General features: G+C 40.9%; 1 protein-coding gene and 1 long non-coding RNA gene across 2 annotated transcripts in view; one reads left to right on the top strand and one right to left on the bottom strand.

The window, feature by feature from the left end:
- agbl4 (AGBL carboxypeptidase 4) overlaps window positions 1–23,511 on the top strand; it is a 420,169-nt gene that overhangs the window by 214,083 nt on the left and 182,575 nt on the right. The window contains exon 5 of the mRNA XM_079651018.1: window positions 4,079–4,295. Coding sequence (XP_079507144.1) covers window positions 4,079–4,295 — 217 coding nt within the window. The remainder of the gene's footprint in view (window positions 1–4,078; window positions 4,296–23,511) is intronic.
- On the bottom strand, window positions 11,476–14,472 carry LOC307028169. The gene is made up of 3 exons (XR_013804861.1): window positions 14,381–14,472; window positions 13,113–13,169; window positions 11,476–13,010 (listed from the first exon to the last, which is right to left on the bottom strand). It is a non-coding gene; the product is annotated as an uncharacterized lncRNA (long non-coding RNA).

Raw genomic sequence — 23,511 nt, forward strand, 5'->3', positions numbered from 1 at the left:
CTGCCAGGGTGGAGTCAGTGAGTGACAGGGTGACATGCAGATTAGAGATAAACAGAGAAGAAGAAGAAGAAGAAGAGTTACTTACCAGAGAAGGCAAAAGTACACACTTCCTTTCCTCAAGTAGAAGTACAGATACTCGTGTTTAAAAATACTCTGGTGAAAGTAGAAGTACTGACTAAACTTCTTTACTCAAGTCAAAGTAAAGAGGCTTTGAAATGTACTTCAGCAAAAAGTACCCATAACTAGCAGCTGTTTTAAAGAGTACCTGACCTCCCTTTATATTAATAGAACAATAATGTCATTGTTAGCTAATGAATGTTTCCATGGTGACCAACGGCAACATGACAACGTTTCCATTGGTCCCTCTTCTTTAGAGAAGACCAGGAAATGATGGATACACGGATCGTGTTCAAATCAATAGGCACGCAATGACTCTAAATAATAATGATCAGGCCATCAAACACACATTCAGACTAAAGGAACCAGCCTGTTTGGAAAATGAGAGAAGTAGAAAGTACAGGTATTTGAGTTCAACATGTAAGAAGTAGAAAGTACAGGTATTTGAGTTCAACATGTAAGAAGTAGAAAGTTCAGGTATTTGGGTTCAACATGTAAGAAGTAGAAAGTACAGGTATTTGAGTTCAACATGTAAGAAGTAGAAAGTTCAGGTATTTGGGTTCAACATGTGAGAAGTAGAAAGTACAGGTATTTGAGTTCAACATGTAAGAAGTAGAAAGTACAGGTATTTGAGTTCAACATGTAAGAAGTAGAAAGTTCAGGTATTTGGGTTCAACATGTAAGAAGTAGAAAGTACAGGTATTTGAGTTCAACATGTAAGAAGTAGAAAGTTCAGGTATTTGGGTTCAACATGTAAGAAGTAGAAAGTACAGGTATTTGAGTTCAACATGTAAGAAGTAGAAAGTTCAGGTATTTGGGTTCAACATGTAAGAAGTAGAAAGTACAGGTATTTGAGTTCAACATGTAAGAAGTAGAAAGTACAGGTATTTGAGTTCAACATGTAAGAAGTAGAAAGTACAGGTATTTGAGTTCAACATGTAAGAAGTAGAAAGTACAGGTATTTGTGTTCAACATGTAAGAAGTAGAAAGTACAGGTATTTGTGTTCAACATGTAAGAAGTAGAAAGTACAGGTATTTGTGTTCAGCATGTAAGAAGTAGAAAGTACAGGTATTTGAGTTCAACATGTAAGAAGTAGAAAGTACAGGTATTTGTGTTCAGCATGTAAGAAGTAGAAAGTACAGGTATTTGTGTTCAACATGTAAGAAGTAGAAAGTACAGGTATTTGTGTTCAGCATGTAAGAAGTAGAAAGTACAGGTATTTGTGTTCAACATGTAAGAAGTAGAAAGTACAGGTATTTGTGTTCAGCATGTAAGAAGTAGAAAGTACAGGTATTTGAGTTCAACATGTAAGAAGTAGAAAGCACAGGTATTTGTGTTCAGCATGTAAGAAGTAGAAAGTACAGGTATTTGTGTTCAACATGTAAGAAGTAGAAAGTACAGGTATTTGTGTTCAACATGTAAGAAGTAGAAAGTACAGGTATTTGGGTTCAAAATGTAAGAAGTCAAAGTAAAAAGTGTTCAGAAAAATAAGTAGTGGAGTAAGTACTGATACCAGAAACATGTACTTAAGTGCAGTAACAAAGTATTTGTACTCCACTACTTCCCAGCTCTGTTACTTCCTCGCTCTGACCATGTGTCAGCGGTGAGGGATAAACGAGGGAAGAGAGGAGGACAGACGTGTGAAAAGAAAACATGTCGAGTAAGCAGAGAAGTTGTGTGAATGCAGCAGTCCTGTCCCGCTCCCCATCGATCGCCATGAGGTGCATGGATCAGTCAGCTTTATTTCACCCGGCTCCCAGCATGCAACATGCAACACACACGTCAGCAAATACCACAGACACCACACAGAGAAAGGAGCGACCACACTAAACAGGCAGCACTTTACAAACAAGGCTCTTCTTCACAAACAATCCTGACACATAACGATACACAGATTAGGAGCTCATCCATTACTCACTCGATATGGTTGTTCTAAATTGCTCACACACTTAAACTGCAACTTAAGACACACTTTGCATAGTTCAATAGTGGCATTGTTGTCATGATTAAGTGCTGCTTTTGAGTCAAAGCTGAACACAGTTGATGCTCAGACACACACAGACATTCTGTGGTTGCTCTTTAAAAGACGGGATTACCTCATTTTGGAGATCAATAGGTAGGAAACTGTTTCGTTTGGCTTTAGTGATCTTATCTGCCGTCTTATAGTTCACAACAACAGCTCACCTGCAATGTTTTTCCTATTGGTTTTGGCATTTCGTCTACAATGAAATAGAGTTTTAAGTAACTAAAAACTGATATTTTGCGCAACCCCATCCAGGGTAAGGATTTGTAAGCATATTCTATTTTGTATTAATGTTTTATATGAATGAAATTCATCTGTATTCCTTGTAAAAAAACGGAAAAAAAAAAAAACATGTTCTTATAACTGTTCATTTGCTTATTTGTATGTATTTTTCTATAGATGTTACAACTATACAGAGCTTTGGCAATACTGTAAATATGGTCATGCTAATAAAGCTTTTGAATTGAATTGAATTGTATTGTAAGCGTGGGAAAAACTGATGCTTGGGCTTGTAAGAGAGTTTGGGCCATTATCTTCTTTGAAATAAATATATGTGCAATTCCAATGGCCCTGGTCAAAATGGTGGTCACGGCCATTGCACTTACTGTAAGGACTACTTTCCCCATCAGCGCACAATTGTGGGTGACGTGGATAACATGCTTTTGTGGATCCACTCTGTATGACTTTAACTCTAATCATTTGGTGATCACCTTGACAAATTATAATTAGTTAGCAGTTCCTGGTAATTGATTTGCATTGTTTGGCTTTTCTTTAACACTTTGATTTATATTCTATCTGTTAGATGTTGGTTCTTACTCAGTTTTCACTGCATAATAAGTGCACATATTTGTCTTTGTATGAGAACGCAGGAATCACAAAGAGGTTATTAATCATCAGAGAGTTTTAAACCACCACAAATAAAGTCAATCTCAATTTAGAGCAGGGGTGTCCAACTCAATTTCATCGCGGGCCACATCAGCATTGTGGTTGCACTCAAAGGGCCGGCGGTAACTTTAAGTCTATATAAAATTACATATATAATTATTTAATATAAATAATGTATTATATACATTATTGCCTCTGCATTGGATTATTATCAGATAGGGTAATAACTTCAAAATTAACTACGTCTGAAAGCAGAAGTCTAAGGCAAATAATTGCAAGTCTCTTCAGTGCGTACGTCACAAAATGATTGATGATTAAAAAGAAAAGCCAAATTCTGGAAAAATCTAAAGTCAAAATAAAAAAAAAGAAGTGAAATTTATTTTGGGGGGAAAGGTAACATTTTGAAAAAAAAGGTAACATTTTGAAAAAAAAGTCACATTTTGAAAAAAAAAGGCAAATTCTGAGAAAAAGGCTTATTTGAGATGCATTGTGGGACATGTAGTTTATGGGCAATGTGCTTCTGTAAATCGGCACGTATCCGTATAATAAACATATTCTTTGCAAGGTCTTGTGGGGCCGCATGAAATGATGTCACGGGCCGGATTTGGCCCCCGGGCCTTGAGTTTGACACCCCTGATCTAGACGTCTCAAATAATTTATGAGAGAATTGTTGTGCAAGCAAGCAAACTAAACAAAACATCTACTTCTTCTGTTTGTTTGTTTTAATATTAACCCGTTATAAGTTATGAACGCCAGAGTGTTTTGAGTAGCAGCTGATTCTCCTGGCTTCCCGCAGTTCTCATACTCCAGCTCTCTGGAAGTTGACTTTCTAACAAGTTGATCCAACTTCTGCGATGAGATTTCTCACGTCTCTATGTTTAACTCATGACTCACTTTCCTTGTCTATCTTTTCAATTTCTTTCCCTTCTCTTGCAAAAAGGCTGAGCTCTAATTGTTCCCCATATGTTCACCTTAGAAAAGTAAAGCTCTGTCCTGTAAAAGACCCCCACCTAATTCTTCTACAATGTGTTTTACATATTTTGCTGTTGCAGGCAGAGGCTTCCCGCTAAAAACGTGTACTACTACCGCTCTCCGGACCACCGGCGCAACTACGTCATGTCCTTCGCCTTCTGCTTCGACCGAGAGGACGATGTGTACCAGTTTGCGTACTGCTACCCCTACACCTACTCCAGACTGCAGCACTACCTGAACAGCCTGGAGCGCAGGAACCTGCCCTTCCTGCAGAGGGAGCAGCTGGGCCTCAGCGTGGTGAGTGGGAGGGCTGTGAGTTGGGGGGGGGGGGGGGGGGGGGGGGGGGGGGGGGGTGAATATCTGCCTCACCCTCAGACTTTGAGTTGCGCACGCTACTAAAGAGACGTGTTACCATGGAAACCAAACAATGGTGTAGCTGTATTAAAGTCCGAGTGGAAACAGTCGTGTGTAAATCAGATTTTGTCAGAAATGCGGGAGAAATATGACCCCGGGAGGAAACCCGGAGAGGGCAATGAAATCGGGAGTCTCCCGCGAAAATCGGGAGGGTTGACAAATAGTCCCAGCTGAATAAGGCTCCTACTTTAAGGGTTTTTGAAACAGCGGCAAGCTTTTGGACAAACTCCCTTCTCTCTCAGGCAGAAACTGTCCTGAGTTCTCCAATTGTTTAGAATCAGCATTTGGCTCAACAAAGCGTTTGATAATTATACATTTAATTGATATATTTGTGCTTTTCAAAATTCTCAAAGACACCATAAACCTACATACTGCAGACTTAAATAGATAAATAGATAGATCTCTAATTTGACATTGTACAGGTACAACGAAATTACAATGAACTCAAGGTGCCAACACGTAACAACAAGACAATATGAAAACAAGAAATGGGACTTAAATACACATGATAGGGAGTATGTACATAAATAAATAATAAATTAAATTCCCTCGTATTGCACGGAAGGCTTATATAATTTAAATATTAGCAGCGTTTAGTGCACATTTGTCCCTGTGGAAAAAACTGAATTTGAGACATTAGTGAAACAAGATGCAATGACATTAATTGAAAGAAAATAGAAAGAGACAAAAGAACAGAAAACGGTGAGAATATATATTTTTGACGTTTATGACGAGCTGCTCGGTTTTTGCCCCAGTCCATGTTCAAAACTTTACAATCAATTACACATGTTTTTTATAGGATGAAAAGGGGTATATAAGTTAGAAAAATAAAAACACAACTAGACGTTCAATATCAAATGTATTTTCTTTTCTTATTTTGCACAAATTTCAAGTCAAAGTTTGCGTGGAAATGTTTCTACACAGTGTGTTTCATGACATATACAAACAGTGCTGCACATGGGAAGGTAGTTAAGTCCTGACGTATACAGACTCCCTGATGGAGGGCATAATAACTCCCACTCCCCACTATAGTTGGTTTGGAACGGCACTAAATCTGGCGGACCCTCAAACAGATTGAAAATGGGAAGGTTAGGGTCCGATTGAACTTTGGACAGTGTGTGTGGAGTGGTTATAGCTGGAGAAGAACAGTGGAATTATGATGGAGATAAGTGTGTGTGTGTGTGTGTGTGTGTGTGTGTGTGTGTGTGTGTGTGTGTGTGTGTGTGTGTGTGTGTGTGTGTGTGTGTGTGTGTGTGTGTGTGTGTGTGTGTGTGTGTTAATCAGCAGCGCTCCCCCCTCAGCAGTAGGAGTCGGTGTATCATACGCGCTGCCTCCAGTCTTGTCTGCTCTTATCAAATAATTGTAGGAGAAAAACTCATTAGAAATGCTTGAGAGATTACCACTTCTTCTTCTGTCCTCCAACATTTGTCATAGAAAAGCTCGCTGTGAGGGGGGGGGGGGGGGGGCTCCATCAAAGAACAGGTATTTTTAAGGATCATCTGACTGTAAATATACAGAGGAATTTACAAAAACATGGCATGAAACAGCTGATAGTTGAGAAAACCTTTTTTAATTAAATGTCTGGTAACCTGCAGTAACACTAAGACGAGGAGATGAGGTGTTTCAGAGTCTAATGGCTGGTCATATTTCAAAACCAGATTAAGTTACATTTCCATATTTAACAAAGAGAAGAGAAGAACCACCTTTTATCTTTTGTTTTGCCTTCAAAATATAATACTTAAAGGTCCCATGTCATGGCCATTTCTACTCATGACATTTCCATTGTTGAGGTCTAATTTACATTGTGCAATTTTCCAAACTCACATTGGTTTCTCAGACAGCATCTCTGTATTCACTCTCTGTCCTAAACGGCTTGTTGGAGCTCCGCCCCCCCACCCTGTGAGCCCAGTGTGCTCTGATTGGTCGGGACGTTGCGAGGCTCTCTGCTCAGCTGGCTTACTGGTGTGGTTTACATACAGCGAGAACAAGCGAAACTCATCCTGAGCACACACACACACACACTCAAAGTAAAAACAATAAGTGTGGCTTGATATTGAGTAAGACAAAGGTTTGTAACGCTGTGAGAATGGGTCTGTGGAGAGCGTTTCTCCACCATCCCAACTCGTCTATTACCAGCGTTCAGGGAGCTCTATGCAAGTCAATGGGACTCCCTGTTAGTTAGCCAAGGGGTCCTGGTGAGTGAGGTGATCCACGGATTGGTCCATTTTGATTTGTCCATGACGTCATGCGGCTCCCGGAAGAAACAATGGAAAAAGAGAAATGTCCAATGAGGCGTTCTGGGGCAGCATAGACAGGAGTTTTACTCGCTACAGGGTGTACTTTGAGGTTTTGTGACCGTTCACATGCATAAACACACAAGGGGGACGGGTAATAACCGGAAAAGCATGACATGGGACCTTTAAGATTTCCATTTTGGTTACCTTTGTGCTTAGCAAGCTTATACAGTACAGGCCCCCACATTTCAGATGGAAATGACATTACCATTCTGGAAGTAAACATGTCCAAAACAACCAAATAAAATAAAAAATGCAAGGGCAGAAACTCAGAAAGCCAAACTGTGTGCAGACCATTTGTGGCATTATGTTGTTTTTATGTTGTAGAATGTCAAAAAGTGGCCTTTTTTGCATCCTGCTGGGATCACATGATGCATGCACAGTGTGGGCAGCACGGCACAGTGAAAACATTTCCTCAGAAAAATGAAAAGTTGGAGGAGTGCTGGTTCCCATAAACCACAGACTGAGGCTTTTCATTCAGCAGCTCAGTGTGGCGACTCGTTCCACTAACACTCTTACAACTTCAACCGTCAATATGTAGTTGCATCAACATTGACTCTTAATCTGTGAGAAATAAGTAGCATTTTGTCTGCCTGCTTTACAATAAAAGAGTGATTCCCAATTGAATACTTATGAACAATGGGAAAGTATGCATTTGTAGTAACAAGGAGGTCTTCATCAAAATGATAACATTCACAATAATTGTCCCAAAGTTCATTAATGCATCTTGTCCGGTGATTATTATGTGTTTCATTTGATTTCATTTATTCCTAATCGGGCTATGCAATAATTTAAATGTTCTGTGAAGTGCAATACCTTGATCTCTGCAATATAAGGTAACGGCAAAATAAAGTGAAATATCATTCTACATGTATTAGTGCATGGCTGTGGAGAAGTCCCAACTTACAAAATTGTATTTTACAGACCTAATAAAAAATCCTTGTTTGGTGTAAATCCTCAAAAATACGATCATTTTGATATAATATTCAGTCTTAATGTGAATAATGTTCCATAAATGATCATTATTTATATCAATGTTATCACAGTTAGTTTTGTTTGTCTAATCAAGGAGACCAAATTTCCAATACTGTTTTTTCAGGGCGAGAACGTGCCTTTATTTGAGATGCAGAGTTGAACAGTGACCTTTTAATACCTATACATGCCAACATACTGTACAGTCACTATCTCATATTTTTCAGATTATAATTTAAAGTGTGGTAAGAACCAAAGATATTTTGGACAACATACATTCAGTACTGTGGGCAATCCCAGGGTGTCACAACGACATGCAGTGGGACTCGAACTTGCTACACCCTGATTCCAAGTCCAGCACACTACCCACTGAGCCACAGCCTCCCTCCATGCTCACAATATGTCCCCCACTTCTGTTGTAAATGATTACAGCTACAATAATCTGTTGCTGTTAGACAGCCAAATTAATAAAAACCAGCACGGAAATAAAAGTATCCGTGGGGGAAATACTGTATTCAGATTGTGTTTCTGAACTGTTTGTGTGTACATGATATTGTAAATACGAGCTTTACAATCCTGCCTGCACTGTTTCTGCTTTATTTTGAAGCCACATGGTTTCGAGACAGAGGGAACAGAGAGAGGACAGACCGGCTTGCTTTGGCTCACAGAGTCAGAATTAGTATTCATAGTCATAGACGTTTTATGGCCGTATTTTTCTCTTTATGTTCTCTGGGCAGACAGCTCAGCCCCACCCTCTCATATCTCTTCCTCTGGCTGCTCCCTTTCTCTATCTCACACACACACACACACACACACACACACACACACACACACACACACACACACACACACACACACACACACACACACACCATGTATACATCACTTCAGGGGACATTACATCGACTTACTTGCATTTCCTGGAGACTTATCCTAACCTTAACCGTAACCAACACATGACTAACCCTAACCCTAACCAAGTCTTCACCCTAAAATTAATGATTCCCCTCATGGGGACCTCCATTTTGTCCCCATAAGGGAAGCCAGTCCCCACACGTGACTGTGTAAACAGCTTTAGGTCCCCACAAGGATAGTAATGCTAGGCCACACACACACACACACACACACACACACACCCACACCCACACCCACACACACACACACGCACACACACACACACACACACACACAGGTTAGAGGGTAGGGCATGAGGAGGAATGAGAAGAGCTTTCTGGCTCACATGAAACTTTAAAGATCTCTTTGCAGCGACACCACAATAGCTTTAACCTTCTAATGGGTGCAGTTATCTCATGAGGATGGAAATGAGAGCCAGAGCCATTTGCACTGGCATTCTTCTATCTTGCTGACTCATTTGTTTTCTGTAATGTATTCCTCTGTACAGAATCACTGCACTGTCTGCTACACGGAGATACTGTGAAACAAAAAAAAAGCGTTCTTCATAATTATTAATGAGGAAGTATTACTCATTTATAAAGCAGGTGTGTTATTTACGATCCACCTCAAACCAATGGTCACAGAGTGAGAATAATATTCATGCCGGTTGAATTTTCTCCAGCTAAGTGAGAAGTCAGTTTAATTGAGAGAGAAAGACAGAGGAACAGAAACAGGAAGAGAGATGTAACAATTCGGGATGAATGAAAAGGGCAAAGTCAGGTGGATCTGAATATCATTTTCCATTCAGCCACTCAATTCTCATATTACTCACTTTAAAGGGGCCCTAATGTGCTCATCTGCAGGTGTATATCAGTATGTAGTGTCTCTACTTTAAAGAGTCCTCTCCTGCTGATGTCCAGGTGTATATCAGTATGTAGTGTCTCTACTTTAAAGAGTCCTCTCCTGCTGATGTTCAGGTGTATATCAGTATGTAGTGTATCTACTTTAAAGAGTCCTCTCCTGCTGATGTTCAGGTGTATATCAGTATGTAGTGTCTCTACTTTAAAGAGTCCTCTCCTGCTGATGTTCAGGTGTATATCAGTATGTAGTGTCTCTACTTTAAAGAGTCCTCTCCTGCTGATGTCCAGGTGTATATCAGTATGTAGTGTCTCTACTTTAAAGAGTCCTCTCCTGCTGATGTTCAGGTGTATATCAGTATGTAGTGTATCTACTTTAAAGAGTCCTCTCCTGCTGATGTTCAGGTGTATATCAGTATGTAGTGTCTCTACTTTAAAGAGTCCTCTCCTGCTGATGTTCAGGTGTATATCAGTATGTAGTGTATCTACTTTAAAGAGTCCTCTCCTGCTGATGTTCAGGTGTATATCAGTATGTAGTGTCTCTACTTTAAAGAGTCCTCTCCTGCTGATGTTCAGGTATATATCAGTATGTATTGTCTCTACTTTAAAGAGTCCTCTCCTGCTGATGTTCAGGTGTATATCAGTATGTAGTGTCTCTCCTTTAAAGAGTCCTCTCCTGCTGATGTTCAGATGTATATCAGTATGTAGTGTCTCTACTTTAAAGAGTCCTCTCCTGCTGATGTTCAGGTGTATATCAGTATGTAGTGTCTCTACTTTAAAGAGTCCTCTCCTGCTGATGTTCAGGTGTATATCAGTATTTAGTGTCTCTACTTTAAAGAGTCCTCTCCTGCTGATGTTCAGGTGTATATCAGTATGTAGTGTCTCTACTTTAAAGAGTCCTCTCCTGCTGATGTTCAGGTGTATATCAGTATGTAGAGTGTCTACTTTAAAGAGTTCTCTCCTGCTGATGTTCAGGTGTATATCAGTATGTAGTGTCTCTACTTTAAAGAGTCCTCTCCTGCTGATGTTCAGGTGTATATCAGTATGTAGTGTCTCTACTTTAAAGAGTCCTCTCCTGCTGATGTTCAGGTGTATATCAGTATGTAGTGTCTCTACTTTAAAGAGTCCTCTCCTGCTGATGTTCAGGTGTATATCAGTATGTAGTGTCTCTACTTTAAAGAGTCCTCTCCTGCTGATGTTCAGGTGTATATCAGTATGTAGTGTCTCTACTTTAAAGAGTCCTCTCCTGCTGATGTTCAGGTGTATATCAGTATTTAGTGTCTCTACTTTAAAGAGTCCTCTCCTGCTGATGTTCAGGTGTATATCAGTATGTAGAGTGTCTACTTTAAAGAGTTCTCTCCTGCTGATGTTCAGGTGTATATCAGTATGTAGTGTCTCTACTTTAAAGAGTCCTCTCCTGCTGATGTTCAGGTGTATATCAGTATGTAGTGTCTCTACTTTAAAGAGTCCTCTCCTGCTGATGTTCAGGTGTATATCAGTATGTAGTGTCTCTACTTTAAAGAGTCCTCTCCTGCTGATGTTCAGGTGTATATCAGTATGTAGTGTCTCTACTTTAAAGAGTCCTCTCCTGCTGATGTTCAGGTGTATATCAGTATGTAGAGTGTCTACTTTAAAGAGTTCTCTCCTGCTGATGTTCAGGTGTATATCAGTATGTAGTGTCTCTACTTTAAAGAGTCCTCTCCTGCTGATGTTCAGGTGTATATCAGTATGTAGTGTCTCTACTTTAAAGAGTCCTCTCCTGCTGATGTTCAGGTGTATATCAGTATGTAGTATCTCTACTTTAAAGAGTCCTCTCCTGCTGATGTTCAGGTGTATATCAGTATGTAGTGTCTCTACTTTAAAGAGTCCTCTCCTGCTGATGTTCAGGTGTATATCAGTATGTAGTGTCTCTATTTTAAAGAGTCCTCTCCTGCTGATGTTCAGGTGTATATCAGTATTTAGAACACAGGGATTTTAGCCCTTGCGGACCATTAACTTGCAAAAAAAAACAGGTTAACCATGTTCTTGTAAAATAAAATAAGATGAACAGGAAGTACAGATAAATACTGTTTAGTGGAATATAAAAAGTATCAATTATTTGCAAATTAGATTAAATATTCTAACGACACTTACATCTATTCATCCGTTGAATCCCTAAAACCTTATCACCTGTTGAAACCGTGGTTGTTTTGTTTGATCCTTCATTTTGAAATACATATTAGATCGTTCATCCAATCTTGTTTTCGTCATCTGAGGAATACTGACACAATCTGTTCATTTCTGAGCTCCACAGACACACAGTCTATCGAACACACTTTCATTTCCTCACATTTAGATAACGGTGTTGGGCTCCTGACTGCCATGAGTCAGAAAACAAGTCACCGACTGCAATCTGTGTACAATGCAGCAGCGAGAGCACGAACAAAAACATAAATTATAACCACACTTTTAATGTCTTTAGAGTAGCAACACCCACACTATATCTCTTAAATTAGATTACATATTCAATTGTTTTGTTGCCATATGGACAGTACATATAGTTATGGCAATGAAAATCTTCAATTCCAAGCTCCTCCAACAATGCAACATATTATATAAAAGCACATAAGACAAATATAACATTTAAATAGTGCAAGAAATAACAGAGTAGGATAGATTAGAATACAATTATTAAGCAGATTATGTTGCAAGACCCGGGTGAAAGTAGTCCAGATGAAGTCAACTATATACAATTATGGAGGAAATTCCACACGGAATCAACCTCTTTGGTTAGAAATGAACAAATATAGAAGTTTAAAGCAAAGTTTTGTTATTTAATAAAGTCAAAAGAAGTCAAAGCATTTCACAGAGTTCATCTATTTCAGCTGAAAGGACAGAGTCTTGCATCAGCAAGGTAGTACAAGATCTGATGACATTACAAGAGACGATACAAGCAGTGTATACACTCAAAAATAAAGAACAGGGGAAAGTCTCAGCAAGGGAGTTTATATTACAGGCTATTGGAATGTTGTCCAGACGGGCGAAACGTGCGAACGGTCATTACAAACCTAACATTGTCTCGACTGGACGGCGAGGTATAATAGGACCCAAATGCATAAGATATGTTGAAAGCGGGAATCCTTTATTTCCAGAACTAGGCCAGGCAAACAAAGTCAAAACTGGGCAAGACAAAACATAAAGTCGCTCAGAACATAAACCATCCAACAACGTCAAGAAACTCACAATGACAGACAGAAAAATCTGAACTTAAATGCACACAGGACTAATCACACACACAAGACACAGGTGAGGAGGGAGGAGAAAACACAGGGGCACCAGGTGAACACAATCAGGTAATCAGGCAAGAGGGAACACAGAGACAGGAAGCAAAAGGCAAGACGGAGGGGGGTGAACCCTTTTTCAGTTTGGGGTGAAGTGTCTCAGGGACACAACGACATGCTGACTGCAGTGGGGTTTGAACCCTGATCCCAACACCAACGCACTAGTCCACTGCGCCACAGCCTAACATCAATCCTAACAATGGCCGAAGAGACAGCCTGTTCCAAGGAAGTGAATATTAAGCGGCTAAGCGGGAATTCAAACTGTGGGAAAATCAAACCAGAGAAGGAAGTTACAGTGATGCCTATGTTATAATTAAATTAGACTTTATGATACATTTCTAGAATAGATAAATAAATAAATACCTGAAGCTCAATGATGCAGAGAGTCCACTGTGCCCTTTTCAACAGCCTGTAGTCCTCCTGCAAGAAAAAGTCACATAGTTAGCTGTATACATTTGGGGGAAATGTATGTTTTCTGGAGCAGAGTTAGAGGAGATAACACTCTCCCATCTGAGCTTTAGACATAAGGAAACCAGCAGCCAGAATGTCTCTGTCCACCGGTTATAAAACCCACCTAGCAGCACCTCTACAGCTCACTGATTATCCCATTATATCTGTGTTGTGTAATCGGTGCACATTAGACGTGTGAACACAACAATGTGCTTTTCAAGAAAGGGTTATTTCTTGGGCTAGTTTCCAGGCAACCGGTGGAAACTCAAGGAATGTTTTGCCTCCAGCAGAAAGATAACGTCTTGAAAACAAAAACATCCCGCTAAATGACATTTAAAACAGTGGATTTGTACAGATTAAAAGTGTTCTATATTCAGAGCATTAACACAGCAGCAAGAATGTTTGATAGGTAAAGATGGAGTGGACAAACCTGAGCGGAGAATCAAGTCTTTCTGTGTGTTGTTAGAGCTTCTCTGATATTTGTATTTAGCCGCTCAAGCAGCACATGAATGTAACTGCATGCAAGTTTTTTTTGTGGCTAGCTTGATTAAAAAACATACACGTTAGCGATGCATTACACTTCTTTCTTTCATCTAAGGAATACTGACACCAGTAGCGTGGCGTGGGGAAAAAATGAGAGGAAGCCAATAATACGTCCGGGTCGGGGGGGTGGTCAATGTAATAACGTAACCAGATGACTGATTACAGCACCCGGTATCATTTCACACACATTTGTATCATACAGATGCAGGACTTACACACAGCTGTTATCTGACCGACAGGTCCGCACGCACTCTCCAGCCGAAACTCTAATAAGCATTCATTCACAAACTAAATCAGGAGACCTTTAACGTTTTACGTCCGGTTCGCTCCTTTGTTCCTCGCTGTACACAGCTCCAGTTTGGGCATTGGCCTGTCATCAGATTGTATTTGTTGTTGCTGCTGTAGCGGAAGTTTAGTACAATTATTTTTGATTAAATACTCCAAATCTCCACCCTCCATAATTGCACTTGCTTCAGTTGCTTGCTACTTTCTAACGGCGGTGAGAGTGGTGCAGTGGCGCTATCTATCTTCTATCGATTAGATTTATGATTCGAAAATTATAAAAGTAGGGTAGACATGTGGATATTATCCGACTGAACAAAACGTGCATTTATCAAACAGGTTCGTTTTCCACTGACCTTTTTTCGAGCTATTTTCCAAAACCTTGTGGAGAAATCCCATTGCTTTTTTGTCGAGGTAAACCGGGCGCTGCTTACTTCCTGGTTTCAGGACGCGTCACTGTAACACTCAGTTGATGCGATTTGATTGGATTGTGAGGCAAGGGAAGCCAGCCGCCTCTGGCTTCCCTTGGCATGGCCCTGACCAATCACAGGTTGGCAGGGGCATGACGTGAGCCTCATCTGATTGGTCATTTTTTTTCACCAAGGGAAGCCAATTTCGGCTGGCCTCCTCTCGCAACAGAGAGTGCAATCTACTGTTTCACCATAACATCTAGGGGGGCGCTGTTTCACTCTTTGTAAAATACTCAATGAGAATGGGGGAGAGACGGGCCGGCAGCAACACACAACAATGAATTTCCGAAACTAAACAAAGTGTTTTTATTTATTTATTAAAATTATAACTACAATCCGAAAAAACAGGGGAAGCCTGGCTTCCCTTGGGCTCCAGGAGAAAACGCCACACAATAACTTCTCTTCATTTCAGCTTCAGACACACAGAATATATTGTAGACGCTTTTGTTTCCTCACAGAAGATGCCAGGCGAGTCCTTTTTTCATTATTATGATCTGAATAACGCATAAACAAACAAGAAATAATATATTGTGATGGTTTTTTAGCTTTGGAGATGATGGTAGGTGTAGGCCTACTTGGTGATTTTAACAACAGGGCTATGCTAGTTTTATCCGGTTTAATCTAAGCTAAGCTAATTAGCTGCTAGCCTTGTATATTTAACAAAGAAAGCGAAAGTGTTACCAATTTCAAAACTAACTCTTGAGAGAATAATTGTATGTATTAATTATTGCTTGAAAAGCTTTACCAAAACACCTTCTATTAGCTTTTCGTTTGGCTTATGTCATGTGTGTATTGATTTGTGTATACATATAAGTATGTCGGTTTTTAGATAATAATAATAATACGTTACATTTTTATAGCGCTTTTCCCAGTGCTCAAAGATGCTTTACACAAAATCAGAAACAGCACAAAGAAAACAGATGAGTTTTGAGAGATTTAATGGTGATGATTACCCACAATGCCTGAAACATGGTTCTTGAAACTCATATAGACACAAAGCGGCAATCACAGACACACACACAGACACACACACACACACACACACACACACACACACACACACACACACATATACCATGTATACATCACTTCAGGGGACATTACATACGTACATGCATTTCCTCGAGACTTATCCTAACCTTGGGATCCCCCAGTCAGAGCTGGTTGATGTGGCCAGGGAAAAGAAAGTTTGGGGCTCTCTGCTGGAACTGCTACCTCCGCGACCCGACCACGGATAAGCGGGAGAAGATGGATGGATGGATTATCCTAACCTTAACCAAGTCTTCACCCTAAAATTAATTATTCCCGTTATGGGGACCTCCATTTTGTCCCCATAAGTAGGCAGGTCCCCACAAGTATAGTAATGCTAGGCCACACACACACACACACACACAAATACACACACACACACACACACACACACACACACACACACACACACACACACACACACACACACACACACACACACACACACACACACACACACACACACACAACATTAAGACAAACACCGGGAGATTTTCTCGTACTCCCCAGAGGCTTGGATTCTTCCTGTTCTGCTCTGGAGGGGAGAGTCTGGCGCCTGTAGCATCCAACTTCTCCCCAAACACACACACACACACACACACGCACACACACACACACACACACACACACACACACACACATACACACATACACACACACACACACACATTCTCACACACGCACACGCACACACACACATACACACGCACGCACACACACACACACACACACACACACACACACACACACACACACACACACACACACACACACACACACACACACACACACACACACACACACACCATAAAGACAAACACCAGAAGTTTTTCTCTTACTCCCCAGAGGCTTGGATTCTTCCTGTCTTGCTCTGGAGGGTTCGTGGCCTTCGTCTGTGCTTCTGGTCGCTGTCTGTCTGAAAATTTCCTTTTGTAGACCATCCTGACAGTATCTGGTAAAAACCTCTCTCTCTCTTTCCCCCTGAGGCGTCCATGTCCACAAAGACACAGAGGCAGAGGCAACACGCGTTTGACCTGCTACAACACCAACACGGCCTCTTTCAAAGGATGCCTACTCGATTCCTTCTTTCAAACTATTTCCTCATTTCTTCACAGTCCTCCAGTGTCCCCCGGCCATCGAGGATTGAAAGCACCATATTTGCCCACCTTGTCTGTTGACAAAGCGTTTTCTTTTTCTCTCACCAGTTGGCAGTGTGTGCTCGGGAGATGCGGAGGCAGCAGTTCGAGTTTTCCTTCTGCCTTTTCCTCTGGGGGAATGCAAGGGTACGACACTATTAGTCACCTCTGACACAGCACAGCCTCTGCCTGTAGAGCAGATGGAGAGAAAGTGTAAATGAGAGACCTGAAAGGGAGGCAGAGTGGACGGGACACACAGCAGCCTTAAGGTTGCCTGAGACCTAACCTACATGCAACTTAAAGGGGCCCTAATATGCTAATGTTCAGCGATCCATCTGAGTTTATATCAAACAGCAGCAGAGGTAAAATAAGTACTCAGATGGTTATTTTTCAAAGTAAAAGTAATAAGAAGCAATACTAAATTGTACAAATAATGTTACAATGAAAAGTCGAGCATTCAAAATCTAACTTAAAGGTGGGGTAGGTAAGTTTTAGAAACCGGCTCGAGATACACTTTTTGTTATATTCCATGGAATGCTGTTAACATCCCGATAGCAATGAATATCTGAAGTGCTTTGACAAAAAATCCATAAAAACATGTCATCTGTGGAAGCCAGAGTACTGTAAAAACTACAACCAATCCGTTTAGCCGATTGCCGCCCTGTCTGTCAGCCTTCCATCTCGTGCACGCACAAATGTATCTCGTGCCCTCATTGGGCGTGCCCTCATTGGGCGTGCATTGCAGCAGTACTTCAATGACTCGCCAGCAACAGGCGGCCACTTTCACCATGGCAGAGTTAGGTTCAACATCGTCTGCTGGTCGCAAAAGAAAAAATGTAACGGAGCAAATTAAGAACAAAAAGAAAGTTGAAACAAGGAGAAGTCAAACCAGAGTCAATATCAGAGTTGCTTTGGCTGTGTAGTATTGCTAACCTGTGTTTAGCTTGGCCTGATATGTAACGTTACTGCAGCCTGCTCTCGCGGAGGAGGTGCTCTGTAAGGAAGTCTGAAGGAAGGGGCGGATTCTTTTTGGCTGTGTACTTTCAAATGCTAGTGCACTCGAGCCGGTTTCTGAAACTTACCTACCCCACCTTTAAGCAAAAGTATTTGCAAAACAAATATGCCTAAAGTACCAAAAGTGAAAATACTGAGTATGCATTATGGCCTATTTCTGAATCACTTTTATAAAATTAGTAATTTAATTTAATAAAAGTTATTTATATCTAGTTAAGGGGCTCCTATTCTGCTAATTTCCAGGTTGATATTTGTATTTTCTGTCTCTACTGTGACATGTCTCCATGCTTTAATGTTCAAAAAGCTCTTTCTTGTTCTCATACTGCCTGTCCCTCTGTCTGAAACCAGAGCCCAGTCTGCTCTGATTGGTTAGCTGGCCGGCTCTGTTGTGATTGGTCAACCTCTTAGAGAAGTCCCGCCCCTTAGCCTATCAAGTACAATGTGATAAAGCACTAGAGAATAGAAAGGCAAGTGCTACAGAGTGATGTCACTAAGTTACGGAAGTAAATAGAGGAGTCAAATGGAAAAAGAAACATTATACAAATACACAGTATAGGAAGAGAAACCCCCAAAAACACAATAATGCCCTTTTAGAAGCCTGATGATTTGCTTGCTATTAGACGCTGTTCACACATTAAGAAACGTCACTGATTTCAGAATTACAGCGAGAGATGTCAGGTCTGTTTTTTTTCCTTTTGAAATCTCCCAAATCAAAGTATGACAGATCACTTGTATTGTGTGGAAGAGAGGCAGCGGTCACTGTCAGCCACAGTGACTTAACATTACTTAGACTGTTGTGATTGAATGTTAGAGCTAATCCTGTCTGCTATCAGTGTCCAGGTACCATGTCTGCTCAGTGGGAGTGCAGTCTTGAAGAAAAGGCTTTTTTTATTTATTTTTTAGAGGAAGGGAGTGGAGCGGGCACTGCAGCTATATCTGCCTGGCCGCCTCTCTCTCTCCCCTTATCTCTATGTTTGTACACTGTGTGCCAAGATCCAATCAATAGCCACTCCAGCCGTGGAGAGAGGAGAAGGTCAGCAGCCACACTCGAGGAGACACAGAAAACATAGCAAACACACCACGTGTAACTTTTGTTCTACCGCGTTAATGATATTATGATTTCTGTCTCGGAAGGACAAGCAACACTTTAAAATGCTACTTTTCAAATGCTTTAGATAAATTACAATATCATGTTCAAGGTACAAAGTAAAGGTCAATTGGAGCTGGTTATTTGACTAATTTACTCACGGTAAACACAAGTCCTTCGAGAGAAATACATCCAGATTAGTCTTTTCTCTTTCCATTTTTTACAAGATAGGATAAGGAGTACTTTATTGATCCCAAATTGGGAGATGTTTGCATTGTACTGTAGCAGCATAAAAAAACAAGGCATTGTACATTAGATAAATTAAAAGACCTGAAATAACCAATTCAAAATGTAAACATCTCAAATAGAAATAAAATAACATTAGTGTTATCAAAATATTGTCTTTTTACGTGTCACATGTGTCAAACTCAAGGCCCGGGGGCCAAATCAGGCCCTTGGTGGATTTAATTTCGGCCCTCAGGATAATTTCTAATTCCTATTAGATCTGGCCCCCCGGTATATTGCACGCACACCTTCACTCAAACCTGAGGGTCTCCTCAGCTCAGAGCCTGAGCCCAAACATTGATGACCTTGCACCCAAGATGAGATGCCAAGTATCTGAGCTAGCATCACAGAGCAGCACACTGACTTTAATGGATGTTTCCTTCTGTACTTTCTCTCTCACGACAACACGGCATGTTTGGTTTCTCTTTGAGGGAAATAGTTTTGTTGAAGCTGTTGTTGGCCTGTGGGAAAATGTACTCATAAGAAATGACTCTGGAAAAGCTGCAGATAGAGCCATAAGAAATGAATGCAACTGATTATTTAATGTTTAATGTTGTTTTTATAGGCAATCATTGAAGCTTTGTTAGTTCCAGGTTTAAAATGTGCAATAAGTTCATTTCAATAAGTTCTGCAATAAACATTGAACCAGTCCGTCCCTCGAGTAGCACCCATTTTTAAATGTTGGCCCACTGTGTATTTGAGTTTGAACCCCCTGCTGAGTCTTGTTTCAAACTAACTTAACTATAAAATAAATATATAATCGATTTAAACTGTGTAACACATCAGAAACACACACTTCTGCCACATGGAATGTTGTACTTGTGTGTAACTGAGTGATTGACACCGTTCATATCTTCTTAGCAAGGGTTTTTCACATCACATACCCTCATCAAGTAATTTAACAGCATGCATTGTGACCAAGTGCCAGTTTTAATTACAGTAACTAATTAATGCCAACTTTATGTGAAAGCGGACTGAGAGAGTTCTTGACACTGCAGCTACTCTCTGAATGGCAGTGTGATTGGTTTGTAATGAAGACAGCCCTCCAACTCCTGACTGCCTCTTCTAAAGGCCAACACCTGAATAGCCAATCAGCACTTTATCATGTGAATGGGGTTTTACTGCAAAGGGAAACCAAATGAGAGACATTAGCATCTGTTTTATATTTTGAAAGGAAACTCCAGACTTCCTCCTGTATATCAGTAAAGAACCCCCACATGGGAATCAGTCATACAGTTTATAGAGTTGTGCTTTAATAATGTGCTTTCGTAGGCAAACCCAGCATCTCAAGGATTCCCTCGACAAAAAGCCATCTAATGTTTCCATTGGATTTCAGAATATTGCAGAAGATAGGCTCAAGTTTATGATGATAATCTCAACATATTAACACCACTTTTATGATTTTTGAAGCGTAAATGCAACGTAAACAAACTACGTCAGGGTCAAATTAATTCACTTCACCACCGCTAAGCTAAAGGCGGACTTGTGTTCTGATATTTAAAGGTCACCTATTATGCAAAATCCACTTTTTCATGTCTTTTATAAATCAGCATGTGTCCCCTAAAGAGACTCTGAAAGTTTCAGGAAAAAAGATTCTCTCTCTTTTTGTCCTGATCCATTTCTATAAAAACCTGTCTGAAAATGAGCTGATCAGATTTTGGCTTGTGTAACCATTAGCCAATCAGCAACCAAGGTAACCCCCCCCACACCTTATCTCCTCCTAGAGCACCATTAGGCGCTTTCACACCGGAGTACTTTTCCCGTTTAGTTCCGTCAGTGCCTGGAATGTTGCGTTCACACCAAAAAGAGAATTTAGTTCAGAGAATCTTTACCCCCTTGTTAATGCCTGCTAGAGAGGTGGTGCTAGCCTGGGGAGAAAAAAGTGCCAATTTCTGATTGGCTGGGCGAATTGCAAACCACGCCCCGTAAAACTCTGAAAAGTGTTTTGAAGCCGCCATTGTATTTGCTGGCATTAGCATTATTAGCATTAGCATTAGCCCCGCACGCCAACGCAGAGAGACTAACTTATGGCAACACAAAATAAAACATGGGAGCGGTGGAGATGAGGAGGTGTCGACGTTCTGGCGATTCACTCTGAAGGCTTCAGTAGAAGCTGCTGGGAGTCCCAGCAGCTTCTACTGAAGCCAATACCCAACTCCGGGGACTTCCGACCGGGGACTCCGGGTGGCAGTATACGCCGTGAAGTTGTTTGCGACCTGCCAGTAAACCCAAAGCAGAAGAAGACGAAGTGACGTCAGCGGCTTCATTTGCGTAATCTTCCCTCAGGGAACTTATTCCGGTGTGAACGCGATCGGCTCTTAGTTCCATGGGGGAACTAACTAATGGGAACTAAGTACGGCAAAGTGTGAAAGCGACTATTGAGTTCTTTTGAACCAAATGTCTCTCAGAGGGGCGTGGGGAGGGGCTCCTTATTTTCATCTAAAGTAACAGACAGAGAATCAGCACTTTGGAAACAGGGCTGAAACAGAGGGGATTATGGGTAATGCTGCAATGATCTGTTTGGTGTTTCAGCCAATCAGAGACAGGCTCTGTATATATCTGAGACCTGTGATATATTGATGAGAAACAGAATAACAGGGGAACTTTAATTCTCCTATTTTGTTACTTGTTAGCCATCACCGTTTTGTGACACGTAGAAGCTTCAGACATTCAAGTAGGATATCAAATCTCCTTATCTTGTGTTAACCACTGACCTTATCTCAGGTTTCTTACCGCAAAAATATTTAAAAAACACAAAAGAGGGAACCGGAAGTGGTCAAATGCTACCTTATTTTCCGGTTTTAGGAATCATCCCTGCTCCGCTCTAAAAGGAAAACACATTCTCTTAAGTATGAACATTTTTCACAACGCCACAGCATATGAAACAGATGGGCCCTGAAGATGATTAGAAATGTTAGCTATTTATTCCCCCAAACATACATCGTATTTGTAGCTTTGTTAGCATATATTCAAGACAGACACGAGCACTTCACCAGTGAAGCAAGCTGTCACCGCTCAAGTGAGTAAACTTCTGTTCCCCGAGCGAGAGGTAAACAGCTCAAGATAACACCGGTTTTTTCTCCTTTAGTGGCAGACTGTTCATGAATGCATTAGCTGCGGCCTACACATCAAACGAGGGAAAAAACTATTTTAAAAACGGGAAATGCAACAAAAAAAAAAGTCATAAAGGCGACATAAGCAATATGGTTATATCAGCGGGTGGAACATTTAATTTTCACTCTATATTTTTCTCAACTTTTGATGAAGTTTCTCTTTGTGTTTTGTCTCCTGCTCGGTGTCATAGTTCCTCGCATTACTTCTTTGCCATTTTGTTTCCCTTTTGCATTTCTCATAAATTGTTCTCTGTCGGCCTCGGGAAGTTGTTTGTATTTTTCCTTGGCAGCAGCTAACAGGTATCTTGATCATCTAATAATATGTTAATCACTGCCTACAGCACCTCAGTGTCAGAACTCTGAGGAAATTACTCCAAGACTGAAAAGGTCATCATTGCAGGTTTCTTGGCAACAACTGTTGTTTTTCATGCTGCTTTGTGTTTCCCTTCATTAGCGAGTGACCCTTTTCCTATGATACAAACATGGCGGTATCTGTAGTCTAGCGCAGGAATCTGAATGAAAAAGGTTGAGGCGTGACTGTCGTTTGGGCCCCAGACAGTTGAGTAAGGAGGCGGGCCCAGAGGGAGAGGAAGATAAGCAGGTTTATGATCTATGTCCTTATACTGCTGCATGGCCTCTTATCTCCAACCAATGGTTCCCATAGGATACTAGATGCTTTATTACGCATCTCCACCCCCTGCATTTCTCCCATCTCTCCGGCGATCAAGAACGCGGTAATGAGGGAGAGGTGGTGAGGATTAGGAGGTGGTAGGCAGTGCATTAGGCATGGTTGTTAACGCGTAGCTTACTGTGAAACGACGGGAGATACACAGTACCGCTTTTTTACACAGAGCAGGTCAACTGTGTGTCTGCAAAATATGGGAGATAAATCGCTAAAAGAATTCCAGGTGAAGCTCTCTGAGTTTGACGGTGTGATGTTCCCTCTGCACTGACCCCTTGTTGATCCTTATTAAAATGTTGGCACAGAAGCACACGGATTCCGCGTACCTCAGACAGATAATATTTATTTTGGAAATTGGAACGTATTCCCTCCTCCTATGTCTCTTTTCTCTCCTCTGTTTCTCACCTTCTCCCATCTATTTTAATTAATAGAGAACTAATGAAATGGCCGATTCTATGGGCCTAGAATTGAAGTTCTGCGATATATTTTGAAGGAGTGAAAAGACACTAGGCAAATCTACTCGCATCCTCGCAGCTGCGTTAGTGCCGTCTATCATCCCTTCCTCTGCCAATGGATATTTACTCTACCCGCTTCCTAGATGACGCCCAGGATGGAGCGCTGAGCAGGAGGCGCTCACTCCGTCTCATTTGGGTGTCAGGACTCGTTTTCCC

Source organism: Notothenia rossii (genome assembly GCF_949606895.1).
Source record: "Notothenia rossii genome assembly, chromosome: 1".
Taxonomy (NCBI): Eukaryota; Metazoa; Chordata; class Actinopteri; order Perciformes; family Nototheniidae; genus Notothenia; species Notothenia rossii.